We start from the raw sequence: 21,970 nt of genomic DNA, 5'->3' as shown, positions 1-21,970 counted from the left end.
TTATATAAGTAGTAGTATTTAACTATTTATATATTTTTAATATTACTTGACTTCACGTTTAATTTTTTCCTTATTATTTGTTATTATTTTTTCCTGCACCAACATACACAAATGTCTCTGTTAGACCCAATGGTTGACTGGTAGAGAATGCCTTTTGGCATTAAGTTCGCCATTTGTACATTTTTCTTTATGTGTGCAAAAAAGTTTAAATAAATAAAAAAATAATCATTTTGGTACCAATACTGATGTATGGAGTGAGCACTCTATTAGTTGTTATTTCTGTATGACAAAATGTATGTGAATGTGACGGGCAGGTACCTGGAGGCGCACCTGCGGCTGCGCGCGGCGCACGTGGCGCGCGCGGCGGGCGACAGCGTGCCGGAGCCGCCGCCATATAAGGTCACTACTTTCTTTCTGAAAAACCACAGCCTTCAAAATGTAGCATTTTAATTTGACTATATCGCTTTTTAACCATAATAAGATCGCCTGTTGTTTACCTCTATTTCAGTTATTGTATTATTTTTTAGGGTTCCGTAGCCCAATGGCAAAAAACGGAACCCTTATAGATTCGTCATGTCCGTCTGTCTGTCCGATTATGTCACAGCCACTTTTTTCCGAAACTATTACTCCGAAACTGTTCAAACTTGGTAAGTAGATGTATTCTATGAACTGCATTAAGATTTTTACACAAAAATAGAAAAAAAAATCAATTATTATGGGGGCTCCCCATACTTAGAACTGAAACTCAAAAAATCTTTTTTCATCAAACCCATACGTGTGGGGTATCTATGGATAGGTCTTCAAAAATGATATTGAGGTTTCTAATATCATTTTTTTCTAAACTGAATAGTTTGCGCGAGAGACACTTCCAAAGTGGTAAAATGTGTCCCCCTCCCCTCCCTGTAACTTCTAAAATAAGAGAATGATAAACCTAAAAAAATATATGATGCACATAACCATGCAAACTTCCACCGAAAATTGGTTTGAACGAGATCTAATAAGTAGTTTTTTTAATACGTCATAAATGGTACGGAACCCTTCATGGGCGAGTCCGACTCGCACTTGGCCGCTTTTTTGTAATTATGTGTTCAATAAAGAGTATTTGTGTTGTATTGTCTTATAAAAACTGTAAAAATATTCCACTGCAAGAAACTTACGATCATGATTACCAATGATGGTATTTTCAGTATTGTCTAAATTTTCTTGACTTAAACTTGCTCGATTAAACGATACACATTAAATATAGTAAATGTCATCCGGTCGTCTTTTTTAGGTGAACAATTTTTGATATATCGCAAAATGCCGATATGATTTGTCTAATCACCGCTTCGCCCGAATGCCCTGATCCGCTATCCGTAACATCTCTAACAACAATTTTTATATTGCAGGCGTCAAAATCATCCCCCGAAGAGATCCAAGAACAAATAGAACTGCTGCAGTCAGTGGCGTGGTCGCGCTGGGCGCCTGTTGACGAGCTAGTAGAACTAGGAGGCATCTCCTTACTGCTGCAGGTGGTCGGGCTGGCCTACGAGTGGAACTTCAACGGAAGGTATTGTATCGTATATTATCCCCCGTCATCGTGAACCGTGTCCGAATGCACGAAGGTTGATTTTGGGCTGAAGCCTCGTGCGTTTGACGGCTTTGGTTACCACCAAGTTCCCCAATCTACGCCAATCTAACATAAACCTTATTTATTTCCCTTCTAGGTCGGAAACGGTCCGCTCAGCGCTGGACGTGGTCTCCGTGTGCTGCGTGGCGCCGCGAGTCCAGCTGCTATTAACAGAAAAAGTGGATATGCGAGACGCCGACATGACGACCGGCGTCAACATCGTGCTAGGTGAATATGGACCATGTATCTATACTATGTAGGTCGGAAACGGTGCTACAACATGCTTACTGAGAAGGTCGACATGCGAGATACCGATGTGACGACCGGCGTCAACATCGTGCTAGGTGAATATGGACCATGTATCTATACTATCTAGGTCGGAAACGGTGCTACAACATGCTTACTGAGAAGGTCGACATGCGAGATACCGATGTGACGACCGGCGTCAACATCGTGCTAGGTGAATATGGACCATGTATCTATACTATCTAGGTCGGAAACGGTGCTACAACATGCTTACTGAGAAGGTCGACATGCGAGATACCGATGTGACGACCGGCGTCAACATCGTGCTAGGTGAATATGGACCATGTATCTATACTATCTAGGTCGGAAACGGTGCTACAACATGCTTACTGAGAAGGTCGACATGCGAGATACCGATGTGACGACCGGCGTCAACATCGTGCTAGGTGAATATGGACCATATATCTAAACTATGTATGTCGGAAACGGTCCTACAACATGCTTACTGAGAAGGTCGATATGCGAGATACCGATGTGACGACCGGCGTCAACATCGTGCTAGGTGAATATGGACCATATATCTAAACTATGTATGTCGGAAACGGTCCTACAACATGCTTACTGAGAAGGTCGATATGCGAGATACCGATGTGACGACCGGCGTCAACATCGTGCTAGGTGAATATGGACCATATATCTAAACTATGTATGTCGGAAACGGTCCTACAACATGCTTACTGAGAAGGTCGATATGCGAGATACCGATGTGACGACCGGCGTCAACATCGTGCTAGGTGAATATGGACCATATATCTATACTATGTAGGTCGGAAACGGTCCTACAACTACTGCTTACTGAGGTGGACATGCGATCGAAATGCCGATGTCGGCGGCTGATTGTGAGATCAGGCAGATCATGAAATTCCTAGGCACATCGTGAAACGTGAAAATCTTTGTCTTGTCTCCTCTCAAAGTCTCCCGACAGTCAACGGAGTCCCGCTACGCAAACAGGAACATCGGTGTCAACATAGGCCGGGTGAATAATTGAACATTTCTTTGACTGGAAGTCGAAAACGGTAACTCAAATAATGAAAGTTTTAATCATTATTTTCTCATTTAGAAACATTATACATAAACGGGATCATAGATTAGTTTCCTGAGTGGAGTTTATTTTTACAAGCTTTTATTTACTTTCACCTGACCGTTGTCTGTTTGTAATCAAATCTTGCAAGTTAAATTTGACCCACTTCCCGGTTTCCGATGAAGCTGAAAATTTGCATACATATGAAAGTTGGGTGACAATGCAATGTTATGGTACCATCGAGATGATCTGATGATGGAGACAGTAGGTGGCCACAGGAACTCTGTGATAAAAAAACGTAACCTAATTGTGTTTGGGGTTTTTAGAATTGTCTCGATGAGTATTAGTTACTTGTGGAAAGAAAAATACAGTCAGCGATAAATGCTTGTACCAAAAATTAAATTTTTGCCAAAAACTTATTTAATGAATGAAATTTCTACAGACCTACAACACTAATGTGGATACGCGTTCTGGCATATAAAAGATTAAGTGGTTCTACTTCAAATGCATTAAAACGGTTTGAGCAGTGAAAGTGTTGTGTTTAAGGCGCGGCGGACGGCGAGATCGCACCGGAACCGGAAGTGCAGAAGGCGGCGCTCAACGTGCTCGTCAACTGCGTGTGCGCACCCGTGCATAGAGTAAGATGTTTGTTTTATTCCTTAATAACCCGTTTTAGACTACGCTGTTTCTTGGATTTTACTTCTCATGTACAATGCCCTTTCTCCTCCCTGTATTAACTTTTTTTTTTTTTTATACTACGTCGGTGGCAAACAAGCATACGGCCCGCCTGATGGTAAGCAGTCTCCGTAGCCTATGTACGCCTGCAACTCCAGAGAAGTTACATGCGCGTTGCCGACCCTAAACCCCCCCCTCGTTGAGCTCTGGCAACCTTACTTACCGGCAGGAACACAACACTATGAGTAGGGTCTAGTGTTATTTGGCTGCGGTTTTCTGTAAGGTGGAGGTACTTCCCCAGTTGGGCTCTGCTCTAGATCTGGAATGACATCCACTGGCTGTGCCCTACCACACAGAGCGAGATGACATTCACAATGCCCATACCTCTCTTTTGGACGTAGTTTAAGGACGTACCCGGGTCCAACTTAAGTGGCTTAACTTTATTAATACTACTTGATCCTAGTAATAGGGTCTCATTATATGGTGTAAAATGGAACAGAAGACAAATAGTGCTTGAACAATAGTGTGTTACTGCAATGTTGTGCCGCCAGAGTGCAGCACTAGCATCTTTCATAAACCATAGAGTAACTTTCACATACCGTGCCTTAAACTGTTTTTTGACAAGTTTTCACAGATAATAAAATATGACATTGATGCATCAAGGCGGTTTGTTTACAAAGGGCCTACCGGGAAACGCGAAAATCGAAATGTAGTTATCTGCCTCTTCCTCGCTCGAATATGCAAGAGTGACAGAGAGGATAGATAACGATATTTCGATTTTCTTGTTTCGCGATATACCCTTAGATTGTGATGGATTGTGGTGGTGGCGCCCCCTTCACATAATATTCCCTATCGAGTGATATTCCACTAATGAGGCCGAGTTTGCATAATTCACAGGAAGATATCTCTCTTACCCATGATACTGAGGATGTAAATTATTGTTAACAACCATTTCTTGTTTGCAGGCAGGCTCATCCACAACACGCTTCTCAATATCAGGGTCCAGCAAGAAGAAAACCGCGCTCAAGTCGTACGAGGACGTCATACAGAAAGTCTGGGAGAGTGTGCGCTCTAACAACGGAATTATGGTGAGTCGTATGTAGAGCAACATAGATCGATCGAGACTTAGAGTCAACAGCTATTAATACGGAGACGTCACACAGAAAGTATGGCAGAGCGTGTGCTCCAACAACGGAATTATGGTATTAGCCATATGTAGAGCATCGACCGAGCGGGACTTTGGGTCAGCTAAACTGTTTTTACATCCTAATACGGGGCAGCGAACGAAAAAAACAGCAGACTAACGTCAAACAAAATATCAGCGTAAAAGTGGCCCCACTATTAAAACACGCCATACTAATAACGGACCAATTGCAACTCTTCAAAGTTCAGGTCTAGTTTTCTTCGACGAAACTTCATTTGACCATGAAGTATCATGATGTATTATCGGTAACAAAGGACATAAACGCAAATTTTCAAAGATTTCACAACATACTACAACAAAATTTAAATAAATATATACCAAGGCGATGAATTAAATTATTCACATCGACACAAAACAAAACGTGGTTAACAAAAGGCTTTAAGATTGTCATGCAAGCATAAACGTCAACTGAAAACCTTTCTAAATATATCAAAAAATGAAATCATAGCAAATTATTATAAAAAGTACGAAAGATTGTTAAAAAAATGTGTAAAAACCTCAAAAAAACTAAACTACGCAAACCAAATAAAAAGATCAAAAAACAAAACAAAATCTATATGGACGGTTATAAACAATATTACACGCAAACATAAAGTTAGACAAAACAAGAATATGTCATTAAAAATAGGCAATTTAGTTGTAGAATCACCCCAACAAATCGTAAACACATTTAATGAATACTTCGCATCGGTAGGCGAGTCGTCGGCGCCCGCGCCGGGCACTGCTGCAGCGCGGTCACAAGCGCTTGGACGGCCCGTTATCTCTCCCGCCAGTAATTCTATTTACATTAGCCCAGTCAACGAAGATGAGGTAATCAAGCTAATGCAACAATTAAAAAATAAAAACAGTTTCGGCTGCGACGAAATCCCATCAAGTTTGATAAAAATATGCGCAACTGAATTGGTAACACCTTTAACGTGGCTGATTAATCAATCCTTTGAAGAAGGTATATTTCCAGATCTATTGAAAATATCAAAAATTAAGCCGATTCTCAAACCAGGAGGCGCCGCAGACAACCCTAACCAATATCGTCCAATTGCGCTATTGCCGACTGTGTCAAAAATTTTCGAAATGGCCATGTCAAATCGTATTTGCAACTTCTTTGAAAAATATAATATATTTGATAAAAACCAATATGGGTTTCGAAAAAATCACTCGACAACCTTAGCCGTTTATAACTACATAAAAGAAATTTTAGAGAAGATAAACTCAAAAGAATATGGTATCGGATTACTACTGGACATGACGAAGGCCTACGATAAAGTGTCCCATGTAATCCTGCTATCTAAATTACACGACATGGGAATACGGGGTACCGCATATAACTGGTTTAAATCGTACCTGCAAAATCGGAAGCAGGTTGTGCAGATAGATAACTACGATGACGAGGCTCGGGAGGTTACGGCGATCACCTCACAGTTGCGGTCGACCACCTGCTCAATTCCACGGCAGTGTGCTCGGATGTACCCTATTCTTGTCGTACATAAACGACTTGCCTAAAATATTGGACACAAATGTCAAGTGCGTTATGTACGCGGACGACATTTCCCTGCTACTTAATGGTACAGATAGTACTGAATGTAACAAACAGCTCTGCAACACGCTCCTTACCGTTCAAAAGTGGCTCGGGGATCACAATCTAGAAATAAACCTTAAAAAAACCAAAATCATGCAGTTTAAACCCAACCAAAAGAAGCCTTTAGAGTTACAATTAAAAGCAAATAATAATGAAATTGAAGAGGTTAACGAATTTAAATTGCTCGGAATCATAATAGACTCGAGTTTAAACTGGAAAACCCACATTCAAAATACCAAAACGAAAATAGCTAGATATACATACGCGCTAAGTTTACTAAAATCGAACACGACTTTTGAATCTGCGTTGTCTGTGTACTTCGCATATATATATTCGGGTCTCCGTTATGGTGTGGTCCTGTGGGGAGCCAGCGTAGACTCTCATCAACTTTTCATCATGCAAAAGAAGTGTATCCGAATATTAGCCAATATCCATATTCCTAACAGCTGCCACCCTCATTTTACTAAACTTAATCTGTTAACGCTACCCTCAATATTTATATTGGAAACGGCCCTCTTTGTTCGAAAACACCCAGACCTATTCCCGATAAAACCGGAAACGTCAAAAACTAGAAGCCAATATAAAAACAAATTACTCCTACCAAAAGCTAACTTAGCCATCTTCAAACATGGGCCACAATATAATTGTATTTCAATTTTTAATAAAATTCCCGACAGTATTAAACTTGAAACAAGTGACAAATTATTTAAAAATAAATTAAAAGACATGTTAATCCACAAATGCTACTACTCAATTGAGGAGTTTTTAAATGACGAAAAGCTGGCGAAATAAAATATTTATTGTGACTCTGAACCTTGAATTATTGTACGAAATGTTTTTTTTTTTTAATTATTGTTATTATTTTTATCTACGTTTACAATAGCTCAAACTTTGTATATGGAATGTTATTTAATTTTTTTATGTTTTATTTACTATTATAATGTTATTATTATTATTCGAATTTTATATACACGAGACATATTATGTAGAAATGTTTTAATAGGTATTAGATATTTAGTTAAATTTAATATTGTGTGCCCTAACAGGGTGTCATGAACTGACTAAATTAATTGTAACACCTTATTATGTAACTTCATGACTGCAATAAATAAATGATAAAATGATTAGCCATTTTAAACCACCCGAACTACGATTGGTCTATTATAAAATGAGGCGCTGTGATTGGCTGTAGCGTTGTCAGTTGAAAATACATGAAAATGGGAACCAGCTCTAGGTAGACGGTTTCATGCAATATAGACTAGTTTTAAATGCAATATTTTTGTATGATAATTTGTTATTTTATTTTAAAGGCTTATTATTTGTTAGTTTATCGCACGTGTTTAAAGGCAATTAAACCTTCGAATTAATTACATTGTGTCGTTCATCTTATAGGGCACCTGCGACGTTTAGTTAGGTGGCACAGAAATATATCAGATGTAAATTAATGTAAATTTGATAGGTCAAAATTGGAAAAATACAGCTGGCATTTGGAATTTTGGATTTTACTCTGATCAAGATGAAAACCGATATCTGAGGATCCGAGAGGCCTTTTATTTACGAATTTGAGATCAAAATAAATAAAAAATGCCGCGGGTTGAATTTAAGAATTTGTCATATGATCAAGGTGAAAATCCATATCTGAGGATCCGAGCGGCCCTTCATTATGATTCTGAAGTCATATTTGGTGAAAGCATCCTCCATTTTGAATGAAATGCCCGACATCTTGAATATCTCCAATTTTTCTCTTATCATGATCATCATTCACCATATAAAAGCAAACACGGAGAAATTTAAGATGTCGGGCGTTTTTGGCAAATTTGACCTCAGAATCATAATGAAGGGTCGCTCGGATCCTGAGATATCGATTTTCATCTCGATCAGAGCCAAAATGCAGAAATCCAAGATGGCGGGCGTTTGTTTAATTTTGACCTCATATTTATTATAAGGTCCTTTAGGATCCTCAGATATCGATTTTCATCTTGATGCAAACATGCAGAACTTCGTATTGAACACGTCGTCATAGCATAGGAACAGTTTGTATGGGAATAGTACATTACCAGAGAGGACGGGAAACGAGCGTAGCGAGGTCGGCTAGGGATACGCGGCCGGCAACCCCGTTTCTCGCCGAGATTCGTATAGTGCTTTTCTCAAACTTGCAATGAAATAATAATAAAAAAATAGGATGATGATGATGATTGATGATGATGATGATGATTGTTATTATTACTTTCGGGTTATTATAAGGGGAACGAAAATTTGATTATTTTTACGCTACGACGCACGGTTTAGGAGTTACAGCCCTATAAAGATTTCTGCATGACTGAAAAAAAACTTTACAGTACATATGGGGCTACTTTATAGCACTAGTGCGAGAAGTAGCATATTATGTTACTGTGTCGAACATTTAAAGGGCCATATGTACTGTAAAACGTTGTACGATACATGTGCGAATAGGTAATTCGCAACTCGTGTCGATTTAAAACACTCCCTTCGGTCGTGTTTTAATTTATCGCCACTCGTTTCGAATTTCCTATTTTTCGCACTTGTATCGTAATGTACTATTATGAGGCTATCTCCTTAACCGTGCGTCGTAGCGCAAAAATAATGAAATTTTTGTTCCACTTTGAAGCCCCGGAATAATATTTAACAAACACAAAAAAGAAAAAAAAAACACAAAAAAGAAAAACATAATGGCAAAATTTTGCTTATAGGTTTTTTGTGGTTGAATGCCAAGACGTGTCATAATTTGACGTTTAAAAAAAAGAAGGTTGCCTTACAAGCCTAGGTGAGTGTACAGGTTTTTAAAGGGTCGGCAACGCGCATGTAATGCCTCTGGTGTTGCAGGCGTCCATAGGCTACGGTGACTGCTTACCATCAGGCGGGCCGTATGCTTGTTTGCCACCGTCGTGGTATAAAAAAAAAAAAATCCTTTGCATATCATCTTCACTCATCACACCTGATATGTAGTATTTCCGGGCCTAATTTGAAGTAAGTCATGTGAACATTTCATTACAAGTTTGAGAGTTTGTTTTTACCTCCATACTTTCCATAATTTTTCACCGTTCAAACCTTGCCTGGACCTAGAAATATTCCAATACCAAAATTAGCCAAATCGGTCCAGCCGTCCGCGAACTTAACGAAAAGTTATAAATAGCAGCGAGATACCGGGACTTAGTAAGAAAGAACATATAAAAAAACCACCTACAACGGCGATTACTATTTACTATCACAAATTTAAATGATTAAAATAACAACCTGAACAAATTAAAAATGAAAGTTTCTTAATATCAATGGTTGTTTAAAATGCATAATGTTAACGCCAATACATAAAGCGTTGATGCACGGGAGGAGACGCGCGGGGAACGGGCCCCGGCAGGCGCAGCCGCCCTCCCCTCTCACCGCCGCGGCGCTGCCCGGCAGAGACCCTACGATCTTCATCGCGCTCACGCGCATGTTTTGCTATCGATTATTCGATATTTGTAATTTTTACGATGTAACCATTTTAATACATATGGAAAAAATCTAATGTGTTGGAGTGTCATTTCAACGTTACCCAAGTACCAATATCTGATGGCAAAAAGAAGAACTCGGCAGCTTTCGGCGGAAACATCTTGGTGACCCCGACGTGATCTATCTAGAAACTTCGACGACGCCACTCATCGAAACTTGTGGTCACAGACACCGAGCGGTTGAATTGAAAGTTCAAACCTGAGCAACGAAATATTTGAAGATAGGTATTCGTTGTTGGTGGTTGTTTGTGACGAAAGTGTACCAGGTTTAAGTTGGTGTAAAGTATATGCAGTAATAAAAACGTAAGTACAGCTTGTACCGCTTTTTTCTATTTGAGTGAACAGTGAGTTGCGTATTACGTGTTTTTGGTTGTCGATAGGCAACAAAAGCTGCATTACTACTTACCTATTTTGCGGGGCTATTTTTATTTCGTCTATTTCGGTTTCTATACAAATTTAAAATCACTTTTTTCATTTTCCAAAAGAATCAGCTTGCCTACTAATATAAACAAAAGGTCTCTCAAGTAAATCTACAAAAGTTTACAATAAATAACTTTCTTTAGTGCTAATTAACGTAAATAAGTTACTTCGATTTAAAATAAAGCTATTCTTGTGCATTTATATCTTATTTATAACATTCCCGCACCTGTGTGAAGGCTTTTTGCATAAATGCACGTATTTTAAGTTCTTAAAAGCACTTATTGGTAAAATTTGGTTAAATGCAATAATCTTAACCTATTTTTTAAGGAAAAAACAATAACTATCTCTGCAGGTACCTATTGCTTTTGCTGTAAACATAAACTACTTCGCTAAAACGCAAATTCCAGGTTTCCTACGTTTCGTGTTCCACGGGATCGTCGCGAGTCCCGCAAGTACGTGCGTCAAGTACCTACGAGTATCTTGGCGGCTGGGGACGCGTCACAGATCACCTCCCCTAGATGCTGTGCCCATTGAAGGACTAGCTGGTCAGATCTTGCACTTTTATTTTATTTAAGTTTACGTTGGTTTTAAACTCGTTGTTTGCGTTTATAATAAAGTGACAATGACTGAGTCGGAACAAAAATTAGCTGTTTTGAGACAAAAGCGCAGCAGCATCAAAGGGCAAATAACAAAGTATGAAAATTACGTGTCTAGTTTTAAATCAGAAAATGCAACAACGTTACAAACTCGTGAATTTCAGATTAGATTAACTAAATTTGAAGAACTGTCAACAAAGTTTGATGACATTCAGTCACAAATCGAAGTATTTGTAATGCCTTCAGAGCTTGAAGGTGAAATTGAGGAACGCGAACGAATCGAAAGTAAGATTTGTAATTTAATTGCTACCTCCGGGATCATATTGAGCCCCGTAGAAGATAATGACGCGGCTTCCTCACATTTATCCGTCAGGTCTAATGATGGTGCTGCGTTTGGTCATTACCAACAAATAAAATTACCAACAATCAAGCTACCTACCTTCGACGGAGATCATCTAAAATGGCTGGAATTTCGGGATATGTTCGAATCGCTAATCCACGACAATGATCATATTCCTCCCATGAATAAGTTTCATTACTTACGCTCTTCCCTCGAAGGTGGTGCTGCTGTCGCAATAAAGTCAATTGATTTTACGGCAAATAACTACAATTTAGCATGGGAACTGTTATGTGAGAGGTTTAATAATAAAAGAATTTTGATCAATAATCACTTAAAATCTTTGTACAATTTAGAAGCATTTACAAAGGAATCGCATACTTCATTAAGGCTCATGATTGACCACGTTTCAAAAAACTTGCGTGCATTAAGTAGCTTAGGTGAGCCTACTGAGCACTGGGACACACTGATCATATTCAACATGTCCTCAAAATTGGACGCCGCCACAGGTCGCAAATGGGAGGAACATAGAAGTACCTTGTCAGACTTAGTAACTTTAAAGGAGTTCTATCAGTTTTTGCGCGATCGAGCAGATGTACTAGAAACAATACAATATAGTAAAGTAGATGCAGGTCGTATCGAGCGTCCCACAATTAATAAAAATTCGTCAGGTAAACAAACAAAATTGCTTCATGTTGCGTCAACGAATGGTAATAAAGTTCAATGTGCTTTATGTCAGCAAGACCACAGGCTTGAGTACTGTCCTAATTTTAAAGTAATGAACCCAGAGTCAAGGTTAAGTACTGTGAGGCAGTTGAAATTGTGTGTTAACTGCTTCCGGCCGGGTCATCACCAGTCTCGTTGCCGCAGGGGTCCGTGCACCATCTGTAACAGAAAACACAATGCATTAGTACATATACAGCATAACAGTAGCAACAACAATGAAGCAAATAGTAACAATAATTGTGATAATCGTCAGGACAATTCTGTAGATAAGGTAGATACGCCTCGCAATGATGGGCAAACCAGCGAGCAGCCGAAATTACCTAATCCTTGTGTGCGTGTTAATGCTGCTTTGTGCGGGGAAGTATTGTTGTGCACGGCAATCGTAGACATAGTTGGTCCATATAATACAGTCCGCGCGCGTGCTGTTTTGGACAATTGTAGTCAGTCATCGTTTATCACTGAAAAGTTAAAAAACATGTTAAACCTACCGGCATCTGATGAAGATTACATTACCATTTGTGGAATCAATGACAACGACTTTGATATTCCTCAACGTCATTGTGAGATAAGTGTCAAGTCAAGACTTAATTCATTTAATACATCGGTGTCATGTCTGGTTATACCTAAACTTACGGGCACTCTCCCGAACGCGCCTGTAGACTACACTAAGCTCAATTTGCCTGAAAATATAGAACTTGCAGACCCAGACTTTTTCCGTCCCTCTAATGTTGACTTGCTTCTCGGAGGTGACGTGTTCTACGACTTGGTGGAAGAAAACCTCGTCAAGTTAGGAAAAAATAAACCTACATTAGTAAAATCGCACTTTGGTTGGTTAGTTGCCGGACCGATCGGTGAACGCACCCATAAAACCAGTAAAAATATAAAATGTAATTTCACTCGAGAAATAAAAGATAGGCTTTCCATGTTCTGGGAACTCGAAGAGATACCCACAAAATACAAACTCTTGTCTAGCGATGAACAATTCTGCGAAGATCAATTTAATAATGATGTTACTCGGCTTCCCGATGGCAGATTTTCCGTGAAAATGCCACTCAAGGCGTCACCAGAGCAAAGTCTTGGTGATTCTCACTGTATCGCAAAAAGACGTTTCTTTAATTTAGAAAGAAAATTACAAAGTAAGCCTTATATTAAACAAATGTACATGGACTTCATTCATGAGTATGAACAGCTGGGGCATTTAACCAAGGTCCCACGACCGGACTTTGGCTACGTTCTTCCTCATTATGCAGTGATCAGAGCTCAGCCTAAGACTGTCGTTTGCAACCGCATACAGGAAATTTGCGATTTAACAGATAAACATGCATGGAGACACGTACCTACCGACCACAATCCGGCGGATCTAGCATCAAGGGGTATCAAGTGTCAGGAATTAAATGGGAATACTCTCTGGTGGACTGGGCCTGCCTTTCTTCTTCAAGGAGATAATGCATGGCCGGAAATGACGTCCATTGAAGATGACATACCTGAAACAAAAACAAACTTAAATATAAAAGTTAATCATTCCCCTACGGTGGTAGATTTTAACAAATATTCTAAATTAAGCACTTTAATAAATATGTTCGCGTACGTATTACGCTTCATAAATGCATGCAAAAATAAAAATGTAAAGGGTTCACTTACCGTACAAGAGTTAAACACTTCCTTACAACTGTTGACGAAATTGTCACAAGCGGTTTCTTTCACTCATGAAATAAATTCTTTGAGACAAAATAAGAAATTGAAAGCTAAATCTAGCATTTTATCTCTTAACCCGTTCTTAGACGATAACGGTGTACTAAGAGTTGGTGGACGTTTGCATGATGCTCAGTGTTCATACGATCAAAGGCATCCAATGCTATTAGATGGCAAACATCCGCTCGCTAGATTAATTTTTAAAAGTGAACATCTGCGTTTACTTCATTGTGGTCCGCAGCTACTCCTCAGTGGAGTTCGGGAACATTTTTGGCCAACTAAGGGTAGAGTTTTGGCTAGAAGCACTGTGCACAACTGCCTCACGTGTAAAAGATTAAAGGCTAAAACCATGCAACCTATTATGGGTAACCTTCCTAAATCGCGTGTAGTTCCTGCTCCACCATTTGAGACCTGCGGCGTCGATTTCGCTGGGCCCTTTTCCATTTTGAACAAAAAGGGTCGAGGCGCGAAAGTATCAAAATGCTATTTGTGCCTGTTTGTTTGTTTTTTCACAAAGGCGGTTCATTTAGAAGTCGTTAGCGACCTGAGCACAAATTCTTTTATTTTAAGCCTACGCAGATTTATATCGCGACGCGGAAAACCGAAAACTATTTATTGCGACAACGGTACCAATTTCGTTGGCGCAAACAGCGAGCTACAACGTATGCTTAAGGCAAGCCAAGAGCCCGTCAATGGGTTCGCATTCAGCAACGGCATAGATTTTAAATTCAGTCCGGCATATTCTCCCAATTTCGGGGGTTTATGGGAGGCGGGAGTTAAAGCCGCGAAATTTCACCTTAAACGTGTAGTAGGATCTTCTAACTTAACCTTTGAGGAGTTAACCACACTGTTCACTCAAGTAGAAGCTATATTGAATTCGCGGCCGTTGACACCTATGTCTTCCGACCCATCCGATCTCTCACCGCTTACACCTGGTCACTTCCTGATCGGGCGGCCATTGGCTTCGTTGCCATCTCCGCCTACACAGAAGATGAACTTCAACCGCTACCATCATCTTGAAGCCCTTAGACAACACTTCTGGAAGCGATGGACTCGGGAGTTCCTTTCTGATCTTCAACAGCGTGTGAAATGGAGAGCCACAGGACAAGGGGTCAAACTTGGGGACCTAGTTATTCTCAAAGACGACAACTTACCGCCATTGAAGTGGAGTCTTGGCCGCGTCGAAACTCTGCACCCAGGATCCGACGGCGTCACGAGAGTTGTAGACGTCCGAACAGGAAAAGGGCTAGTTCGACGAGCTGTTTCTAAGCTCTGTCCCCTACCTTCTAACCAAGAAGACGATGACCAAGCAACGATCTTGAAACCAGGAGGTTTCAAGGCCCCGGAGGATGTTAACGCCAATACATAAAGCGTTGATGCACGGGAGGAGACGCGCGGGGAACGGGCCCCGGCAGGCGCAGCCGCCCTCCCCTCTCACCGCCGCGGCGCTGCCCGGCAGAGACCCTACGATCTTCATCGCGCTCACGCGCATGTTTTGCTATCGATTATTCGATATTTGTAATTTTTACGATGTAACCATTTTAATACATATGGAAAAAATCTAATGTGTTGGAGTGTCATTTCAACGTTACCCAAGTACCAATATCTGATGGCAAAAAGAAGAACTCGGCAGCTTTCGGCGGAAACACATAACATCATCCCCATATAAAGTCGGTTGTGATCAAGAGAAATCAAATTAATATGATCCTAGCTAAACTATACGTGAAAAGTAATCCCATATTTTTTCCAGTGTTTGTTGGAACGACTAGCACATCATTTATCCGCACAATAAGGCATAATTCTTTCGTTAAAGATATAATTTGAATACTTCTTACTATGACTGTCACAACGGGCCGCCATTAACTAAATAGCTCCGCGGCACAAAGTTGACGCCCCGCCCGCTTCGGCACAATGTGTGTGGGGTCATTTTGCAGAGCTAGTTCGACAACTATGTTTATTATCGATCACACAGAAAGTCTGGGAGAGCGTGTGCTCCAATAACGGAATTATTTATTATTTATTTATTTATTTATGGTGAGCCATATTATGTAGAGAGACATAGATCGAGCGAAACTTGATGAACGAAATGTCAAGATATTTGAAATGTTTGTTAGACGTCTCTATTGTTGTTGACTCAATAGGGAGCGTGCATGAACTGTAGGAGGCAGCACAGGAGCCGTCAGATTTTTGGTGCGAGGCGTAAATGTGATGTTTATGGTTCCGATATAGCTCACAAGATGCCAGCACCTACTATGCACAACACGTAACATGTAAATGTACATGTTTGTGGTTCCAATTCAGGCCACAAGATGGAGGACCCTCCAACGCGGTCCCTATATTATCATGAAATTTTGCAGGGATGTAAGTTAGATAAATGCAACCATGTTGGTTATACCTACCTATACCTATATATTACCTCGACGAATTGCCTCGTATTAGAGCTTCCAATCCCGGTATTCCGAGATCTCGGTATTCTGGGAAGCCGCGCCTTTTTTCAGTCCCGCTTGTTGCGGGATTACGAGCGCGGGATCCCGCGGGATTTACAGTCCTGCATGCTGGGCGATGCAACAGGAATCAAAGTGGACTATACGTCAGCCTCTTATCTTTTTTGTTCGTCATCATCTCGAACTAACACACTCGAGTCCATAATAGGGATTCAGCATGAGCTGCGGGATTCGAGGATCTACCTTTGATATAATGTGTCACTGTATGCCTTTGCAACAGGTGTTATTATCGCTGATGATGGTGAAGCAGCCCATCACGGACGCGGACCGGCTGCGCGGGCTGGCGTGCCGCGCGCTGGCCGGCCTGGCGCGCTGCGCCACGGTGCGCCAGATCATCTCCAAGCTGCCTCTGTTCACTACGTCGCAGATACAAGGTAAGCATTATCCCTGATGGTGGTGAAGCAGCCCATCACGGACGCGGACCGGCTGCGCGGGCTGGCGTGCCGCGCGCTGGCCGGCCTGGCGCGCTGCGCCACGGTGCGCCAGATCATCTCCAAGCTGCCTCTGTTCACTACGTCGCAGATACAAGGTAAGCATTATCCCTGATGGTGGTGAAGCAGCCCATCACGGACGCGGACCGGCTGCGCGGGCTGGCGTGCCGCGCGCTGGCCGGCCTGGCGCGCTGCGCCACGGTGCGCCAGATCATCTCCAAGCTGCCTCTGTTCACTACGTCGCAGATACAAGGTAAGCATTATCCCTGATGGTGGTGAAGCAGCCCATCACGGACGCGGACCGGCTGCGCGGGCTGGCGTGCCGCGCGCTGGCCGGCCTGGCGCGCTGCGCCACGGTGCGCCAGATCATCTCCAAGCTGCCTCTGTTCACTACGTCGCAGATACAAGGTAAGCATTATCCCTGATGGTGGTGAAGCAGCCCATCACGGACGCGGACCGGCTGCGCGGGCTGGCGTGCCGCGCGCTGGCCGGCCTGGCGCGCTGCGCCACGGTGCGCCAGATCATCTCCAAGCTGCCTCTGTTCACTACGTCGCAGATACAAGGTAAGCATTATCCCTGATGGTGGTGAAGCAGCCCATCACGGACGCGGACCGGCTGCGCGGGCTGGCGTGCCGCGCGCTGGCCGGCCTGGCGCGCTGCGCCACGGTGCGCCAGATCATCTCCAAGCTGCCTCTGTTCACTACGTCGCAGATACAAGGTAAGCATTATCCCTGATGGTGGTGAAGCAGCCCATCACGGACGCGGACCGGCTGCGCGGGCTGGCGTGCCGCGCGCTGGCCGGCCTGGCGCGCTGCGCCACGGTGCGCCAGATCATCTCCAAGCTGCCTCTGTTCACTACGTCGCAGATACAAGGTAAGCATTATCCCTGATGGTGGTGAAGCAGCCCATCACGGACGCGGACCGGCTGCGCGGGCTGGCGTGCCGCGCGCTGGCCGGCCTGGCGCGCTGCGCCACGGTGCGCCAGATCATCTCCAAGCTGCCTCTGTTCACTACGTCGCAGATACAAGGTAAGCATTATCCCTGATGGTGGTGAAGCAGCCCATCACGGACGCGGACCGGCTGCGCGGGCTGGCGTGCCGCGCGCTGGCCGGCCTGGCGCGCTGCGCCACGGTGCGCCAGATCATCTCCAAGCTGCCTCTGTTCACTACGTCGCAGATACAAGGTAAGCATTATCCCTGATGGTGGTGAAGCAGCCCATCACGGACGCGGACCGGCTGCGCGGGCTGGCGTGCCGCGCGCTGGCCGGCCTGGCGCGCTGCGCCACGGTGCGCCAGATCATCTCCAAGCTGCCTCTGTTCACTACGTCGCAGATACAAGGTAAGCATTATCCCTGATGGTGGTGAAGCAGCCCATCACGGACGCGGACCGGCTGCGCGGGCTGGCGTGCCGCGCGCTGGCCGGCCTGGCGCGCTGCGCCACGGTGCGCCAGATCATCTCCAAGCTGCCTCTGTTCACTACGTCGCAGATACAAGGTAAGCATTATCCCTGATGGTGGTGAAGCAGCCCATCACGGACGCGGACCGGCTGCGCGGGCTGGCGTGCCGCGCGCTGGCCGGCCTGGCGCGCTGCGCCACGGTGCGCCAGATCATCTCCAAGCTGCCTCTGTTCACTACGTCGCAGATACAAGGTAAGCATTATCCCTGATGGTGGTGAAGCAGCCCATCACGGACGCGGACATGTTCCATATCAATTTATTGTCTGTGTATTCCTATAATTAATAAAACTTTATTAACTCTTTGTCTAGAATTCATTATTTTTGATTTAGATAAATTAATTTTCATTTCAGATTGTTTTTGTTCATCCAATCAATTATTCGTTCAAGTGTTCTATTAATGTTTAGTCGGTACGTCTCTGAATCTGAGTCTTCTCCTGAGATGATTACTGTGCTGTCATCAGCAAAGAGTATCATAGGATATTCAACAAAATATACGTTGAACAGTAAAGGTCCTAAAACGCTACCCTGTGGTACCCCGCGTATTATTTCTCGTGTATCTGATGAGAACGTGCATTTAGTTTTACTGTCTAAGCATATTCTATTCACTTGAGTAATTTGTTTCCGATTTCTTAAATAAGATTTAGTCAAATCGGGGGCATTACCTCGTATACCATATCTGTATAGCTTATTTAACAATAATTCATGGTCGACGAAGTCAAAGGCCTTCGACATATCCATGTATACTGCGCATAGCGGTATTATTTTGTCTACTTTTTCCATGATTATCTGTAGTACATGTTTATTGATTTGTTTTTTCGAAACTCCTGCTCTTTGGCAAATAAGTCATTCTTTTCAAAGTTCAAAATTAAAAACAAAAAAGTTTAATCACTTTTACAATTAACAAAAGTTCGCGAGATCTACCAGGATATACCGTACAAGTGGCAGACATAACTTTACTTTTCTTGGAATGTTAATCACATTTTCAAATAGACATCGCTGCTGCAATTGTCTGTTTCATATATTTTGCTGGTCTGATGTTGTAATTTCCTATGGGAGAGTAAATTTTTTTACACAAATTTTACCACTTTGGAAGCGTCTCTCGCGGAAACTATTTAGTTTAGAAAAAAATTATATTAGAAATCTCAATATCATTTTTGAAGACCCATCCATAGATAACCCACAAGTATGGGTTTGATGAAAAAAAAAATTCTGAGTTTCAGTTCTAAGTATGGGGAACCCCCAAAATTTATTTGTTTTTTTTTTCTATTTTTGTGTGAAAATCTTAATGCGGTTCACAGAACTACTTACCAAGTTTCAACAGCATAGTTCTTATAGTTTCGGAAAAAAGTGTCTGTGACATACGGACAGACATGACGAATCCATAAGGGTTCCGTTTTTTGCCATTTGGCTACGGAGCCCTAAAATCGAGCTCTTCTACATATTGCTGTATTCTTTCTATTCGTTTTCAGTGTTGATGCGAGATCCAATCCTACAAGAGAAGCGACAGGAGCACGTCATGTTCCAGAAGTACGCGTTAGAGTTGTTGGAGCGAGTCTCCGGGAAGAGCAAACACATGGGAGCCGAGTTCGAGACCTCACTAGCTAATATACACAGGGTAAGGTTTATTTTATTAACTTGTATATTGACATTTGTAGATATGTTTTTCGTAATGCTCTAGGTCGCAGCTTGGACGCTGGCGGACAGCGGGGCGACGAGCGACATTTAACGCTTAAGAATATAGATAGTCTCAGTGCGCCGTCTAGAGGGCGCGTTTTCATTAAAATCCTATGCGAAAAAAAAAAACATTCACAAGGTCCGATACAAGTGCGGAAAGTAGGGAATGACCGCAACGAACGGTGATAAAACATGACCGAAGGGAGTGTTTTAAATCGATACGAGTTGTGGATTAATTATACGCACGTAGGTACAACGTTTTATAGTACATATGGGCTTTTAAATTTTTGATATAGGTAAGGAAAGTTCTTCTTGCCGCACTAGTGCGGGAAACTAGCAGCATGTGTACTGTAAAAAAAAATAATAATAATCGGTTTCATCGTTCGATTTTCGGTCGGTAGGTGTCAAATGAACACGTCCCAGAAGTAATTTTGTAATATGACTGCGAACGTATATTGCAGGCGAACGTGGTGGCCCAGACGCGCATCCACTACAACGAGCGCCAGCTCCTGCAGCTGGTGGCGGCGCACCTCGCCGCGCGCGGGCTGGCGGAGAGCGCCGCCACCCTGCAGCGCGAGGCCGCGCTGCCCGCGCCCGCGCCCGCCGCGCTGGCGCCGCCGCCCCCGCCCGTCTACACGCCCGCCGCGCCCAACACTCCCGTCGCCGCGCCGCACAGGGTGAGTGTACAGCGAGAGCGAGGCCGCGCTGCCCGCGCCCGCGCCCGCCGCGCTGGCGCCGCCGCCCCCGCCCGTCTACACGCCCGCCGCGCCCAACACTCCCGTCGCCGCGCCGCACAGGGTGAGTGTACAGCGAGAGCGAGGCCGCGCTGCCCGCGCCCGCGCCCGCCGCGCTGGCGCCGCCGCCGCCGCGCCCAACACTCCCGTCGCCGCGCCGCACAGGGTGAGTGTACAGCGAGAGCGAGGCCGCGCTGCCCGCGCCCGCGCCCGCCGCGCTGGCGCCGCCGCCCCCGCCCGTCTACACGCCCGCCGCGCCCAACACTCCCGTCGCCGCGCCGCACAGGGTGAGTGTACAGCGAGAGCGAGGCCGCGCTGCCCGCGCCCGCGCCCGCCGCGCTGGCGCCGCCGCCCCCGCCCGTCTACACGCCCGCCGCGCCCAACACTCCCGTCGCCGCGCCGCACAGGGTGAGTGTACAGCGAGAGCGAGGCCGCGCTGCCCGCGCCCGCGCCCGCCGCGCTGGCGCCGCCGCCCCCGCCCGTCTACACGCCCGCCGCGCCCAACACTCCCGTCGCCGCGCCGCACAGGGTGAGTGTACAGCGAGAGCGAGGCCGCGCTGCCCGCGCCCGCGCCCGCCGCGCTGGCGCCGCCGCCCCCGCCCGTCTACACGCCCGCCGCGCCCAACACTCCCGTCGCCGCGCCGCACAGGGTGAGTGTACAGCGAGAGCGAGGCCGCGCTGCCCGCGCCCGCGCCCGCCGCGCTGGCGCCGCCGCCCCCGCCCGTCTACACGCCCGCCGCGCCCAACACTCCCGTCGCCGCGCCGCACAGGGTGAGTGTACAGCGAGAGCGAGGCCGCGCTGCCCGCGCCCGCGCCCGCCGCGCTGGCGCCGCCGCCCCCGCCCGTCTACACGCCCGCCGCGCCCAACACTCCCGTCGCCGCGCCGCACAGGGTGAGTGTACAGCGAGAGCGAGGCCGCGCTGCCCGCGCCCGCGCCCGCCGCGCTGGCGCCGCCGCCCCCGCCCGTCTACACGCCCGCCGCGCCCAACACTCCCGTCGCCGCGCCGCACAGGGTGAGTGTACAGCGAGAGCGAGGCCGCGCTGCCCGCGCCCGCGCCCGCCGCGCTGGCGCCGCCGCCCCCGCCCGTCTACACGCCCGCCGCGCCCAACACTCCCGTCGCCGCGCCGCACAGGGTGAGTGTACAGCGAGAGCGAGGCCGCGCTGCCCGCGCCCGCGCCCGCCGCGCTGGCGCCGCCGCCCCCGCCCGTCTACACGCCCGCCGCGCCCAACACTCCCGTCGCCGCGCCGCACAGGGTGAGTGTACAGCGAGAGCGAGGCCGCGCTGCCCGCGCCCGCGCCCGCCGCGCTGGCGCCGCCGCCCCCGCCCGTCTACACGCCCGCCGCGCCCAACACTCCCGTCGCCGCGCCGCACAGGGTGAGTGTACAGCGAGAGCGAGGCCGCGCTGCCCGCGCCCGCGCCCGCCGCGCTGGCGCCGCCGCCCCCGCCCGTCTACACGCCCGCCGCGCCCAACACTCCCGTCGCCGCGCCGCACAGGTGA

The 21,970-nt window shown here is 45.5% G+C and overlaps 3 protein-coding genes across 3 annotated transcripts; all 3 read left to right on the top strand.

Moving 5' to 3' along the window:
- Positions 1 to 249: 249 nt before the first annotated feature.
- On the top strand, positions 250 to 16,871 carry LOC133534021 (protein mahjong-like). Its single transcript, XM_061873112.1, has 6 exons — positions 250 to 399; positions 1,389 to 1,549; positions 1,707 to 1,837; positions 3,483 to 3,574; positions 4,577 to 4,699; positions 16,396 to 16,871. The coding sequence occupies exons 1-6, from the start codon at positions 292 to 294 to the stop codon at positions 16,564 to 16,566; spliced, it is 786 nt and encodes a 261-aa protein (XP_061729096.1). The 5' UTR covers positions 250 to 291; the 3' UTR covers positions 16,567 to 16,871.
- Positions 9,714 to 15,040, top strand: LOC133534019 (uncharacterized). Its single transcript, XM_061873110.1, has 3 exons — positions 9,714 to 10,203; positions 10,728 to 13,563; positions 14,323 to 15,040. Exons 2-3 carry the CDS (start codon positions 10,943 to 10,945, stop codon positions 15,038 to 15,040), a joined length of 3,339 nt encoding a protein of 1,112 aa, XP_061729094.1. The 5' UTR covers positions 9,714 to 10,203; positions 10,728 to 10,942.
- A 1,094-nt stretch (positions 16,872 to 17,965) lies between the features above and the next one.
- On the top strand, positions 17,966 to 21,962 carry LOC133534020 (protein mahjong-like). Its single transcript, XM_061873111.1, has 3 exons — positions 17,966 to 18,254; positions 19,532 to 19,677; positions 20,198 to 21,962. Exons 1-3 carry the CDS (start codon positions 18,116 to 18,118, stop codon positions 20,759 to 20,761), a joined length of 849 nt encoding a protein of 282 aa, XP_061729095.1. The 5' UTR covers positions 17,966 to 18,115; the 3' UTR covers positions 20,762 to 21,962.
- The last annotated feature ends 8 nt before the right edge of the window (positions 21,963 to 21,970 follow it).

This window comes from Cydia pomonella, unplaced genomic scaffold (assembly GCF_033807575.1).
Source record: "Cydia pomonella isolate Wapato2018A unplaced genomic scaffold, ilCydPomo1 PGA_scaffold_37, whole genome shotgun sequence".
Classification (NCBI taxonomy): Eukaryota; Metazoa; Arthropoda; class Insecta; order Lepidoptera; family Tortricidae; genus Cydia; species Cydia pomonella.
The sequence above is the reverse complement of the archived record's forward strand: the minus strand, read 5'-3'. Positions and strand labels throughout refer to the sequence as shown.

Coding starts and splice junctions, on each gene's coding strand:
- LOC133534021 (XM_061873112.1), top strand. CDS start 292: ATGTATGTGAATGTGACGGGCAGGTACCTGGAGGCGCACCTGCGGCTG. Junction 400..1,388: donor CGGAGCCGCCGCCATATAAG/GTCACTACTTTC, acceptor TTTATATTGCAG/GCGTCAAAATCATCCCCCGA. Junction 1,838..3,482: donor CGGCGTCAACATCGTGCTAG/GTGAATATGGAC, acceptor GTTGTGTTTAAG/GCGCGGCGGACGGCGAGATC.
- LOC133534019 (XM_061873110.1), top strand. CDS start 10,943: ATGACTGAGTCGGAACAAAAATTAGCTGTTTTGAGACAAAAGCGCAGC. Junction 13,564..14,322: donor ACTTTAATAAATATGTTCGC/GTACGTATTACG, acceptor TGGCGCAAACAG/CGAGCTACAACGTATGCTTA.
- LOC133534020 (XM_061873111.1), top strand. CDS start 18,116: ATGGTGGTGAAGCAGCCCATCACGGACGCGGACCGGCTGCGCGGGCTG. Junction 18,255..19,531: donor CACTACGTCGCAGATACAAG/GTAAGCATTATC, acceptor ATTCGTTTTCAG/TGTTGATGCGAGATCCAATC. Junction 19,678..20,197: donor CACTAGCTAATATACACAGG/GTAAGGTTTATT, acceptor CGTATATTGCAG/GCGAACGTGGTGGCCCAGAC.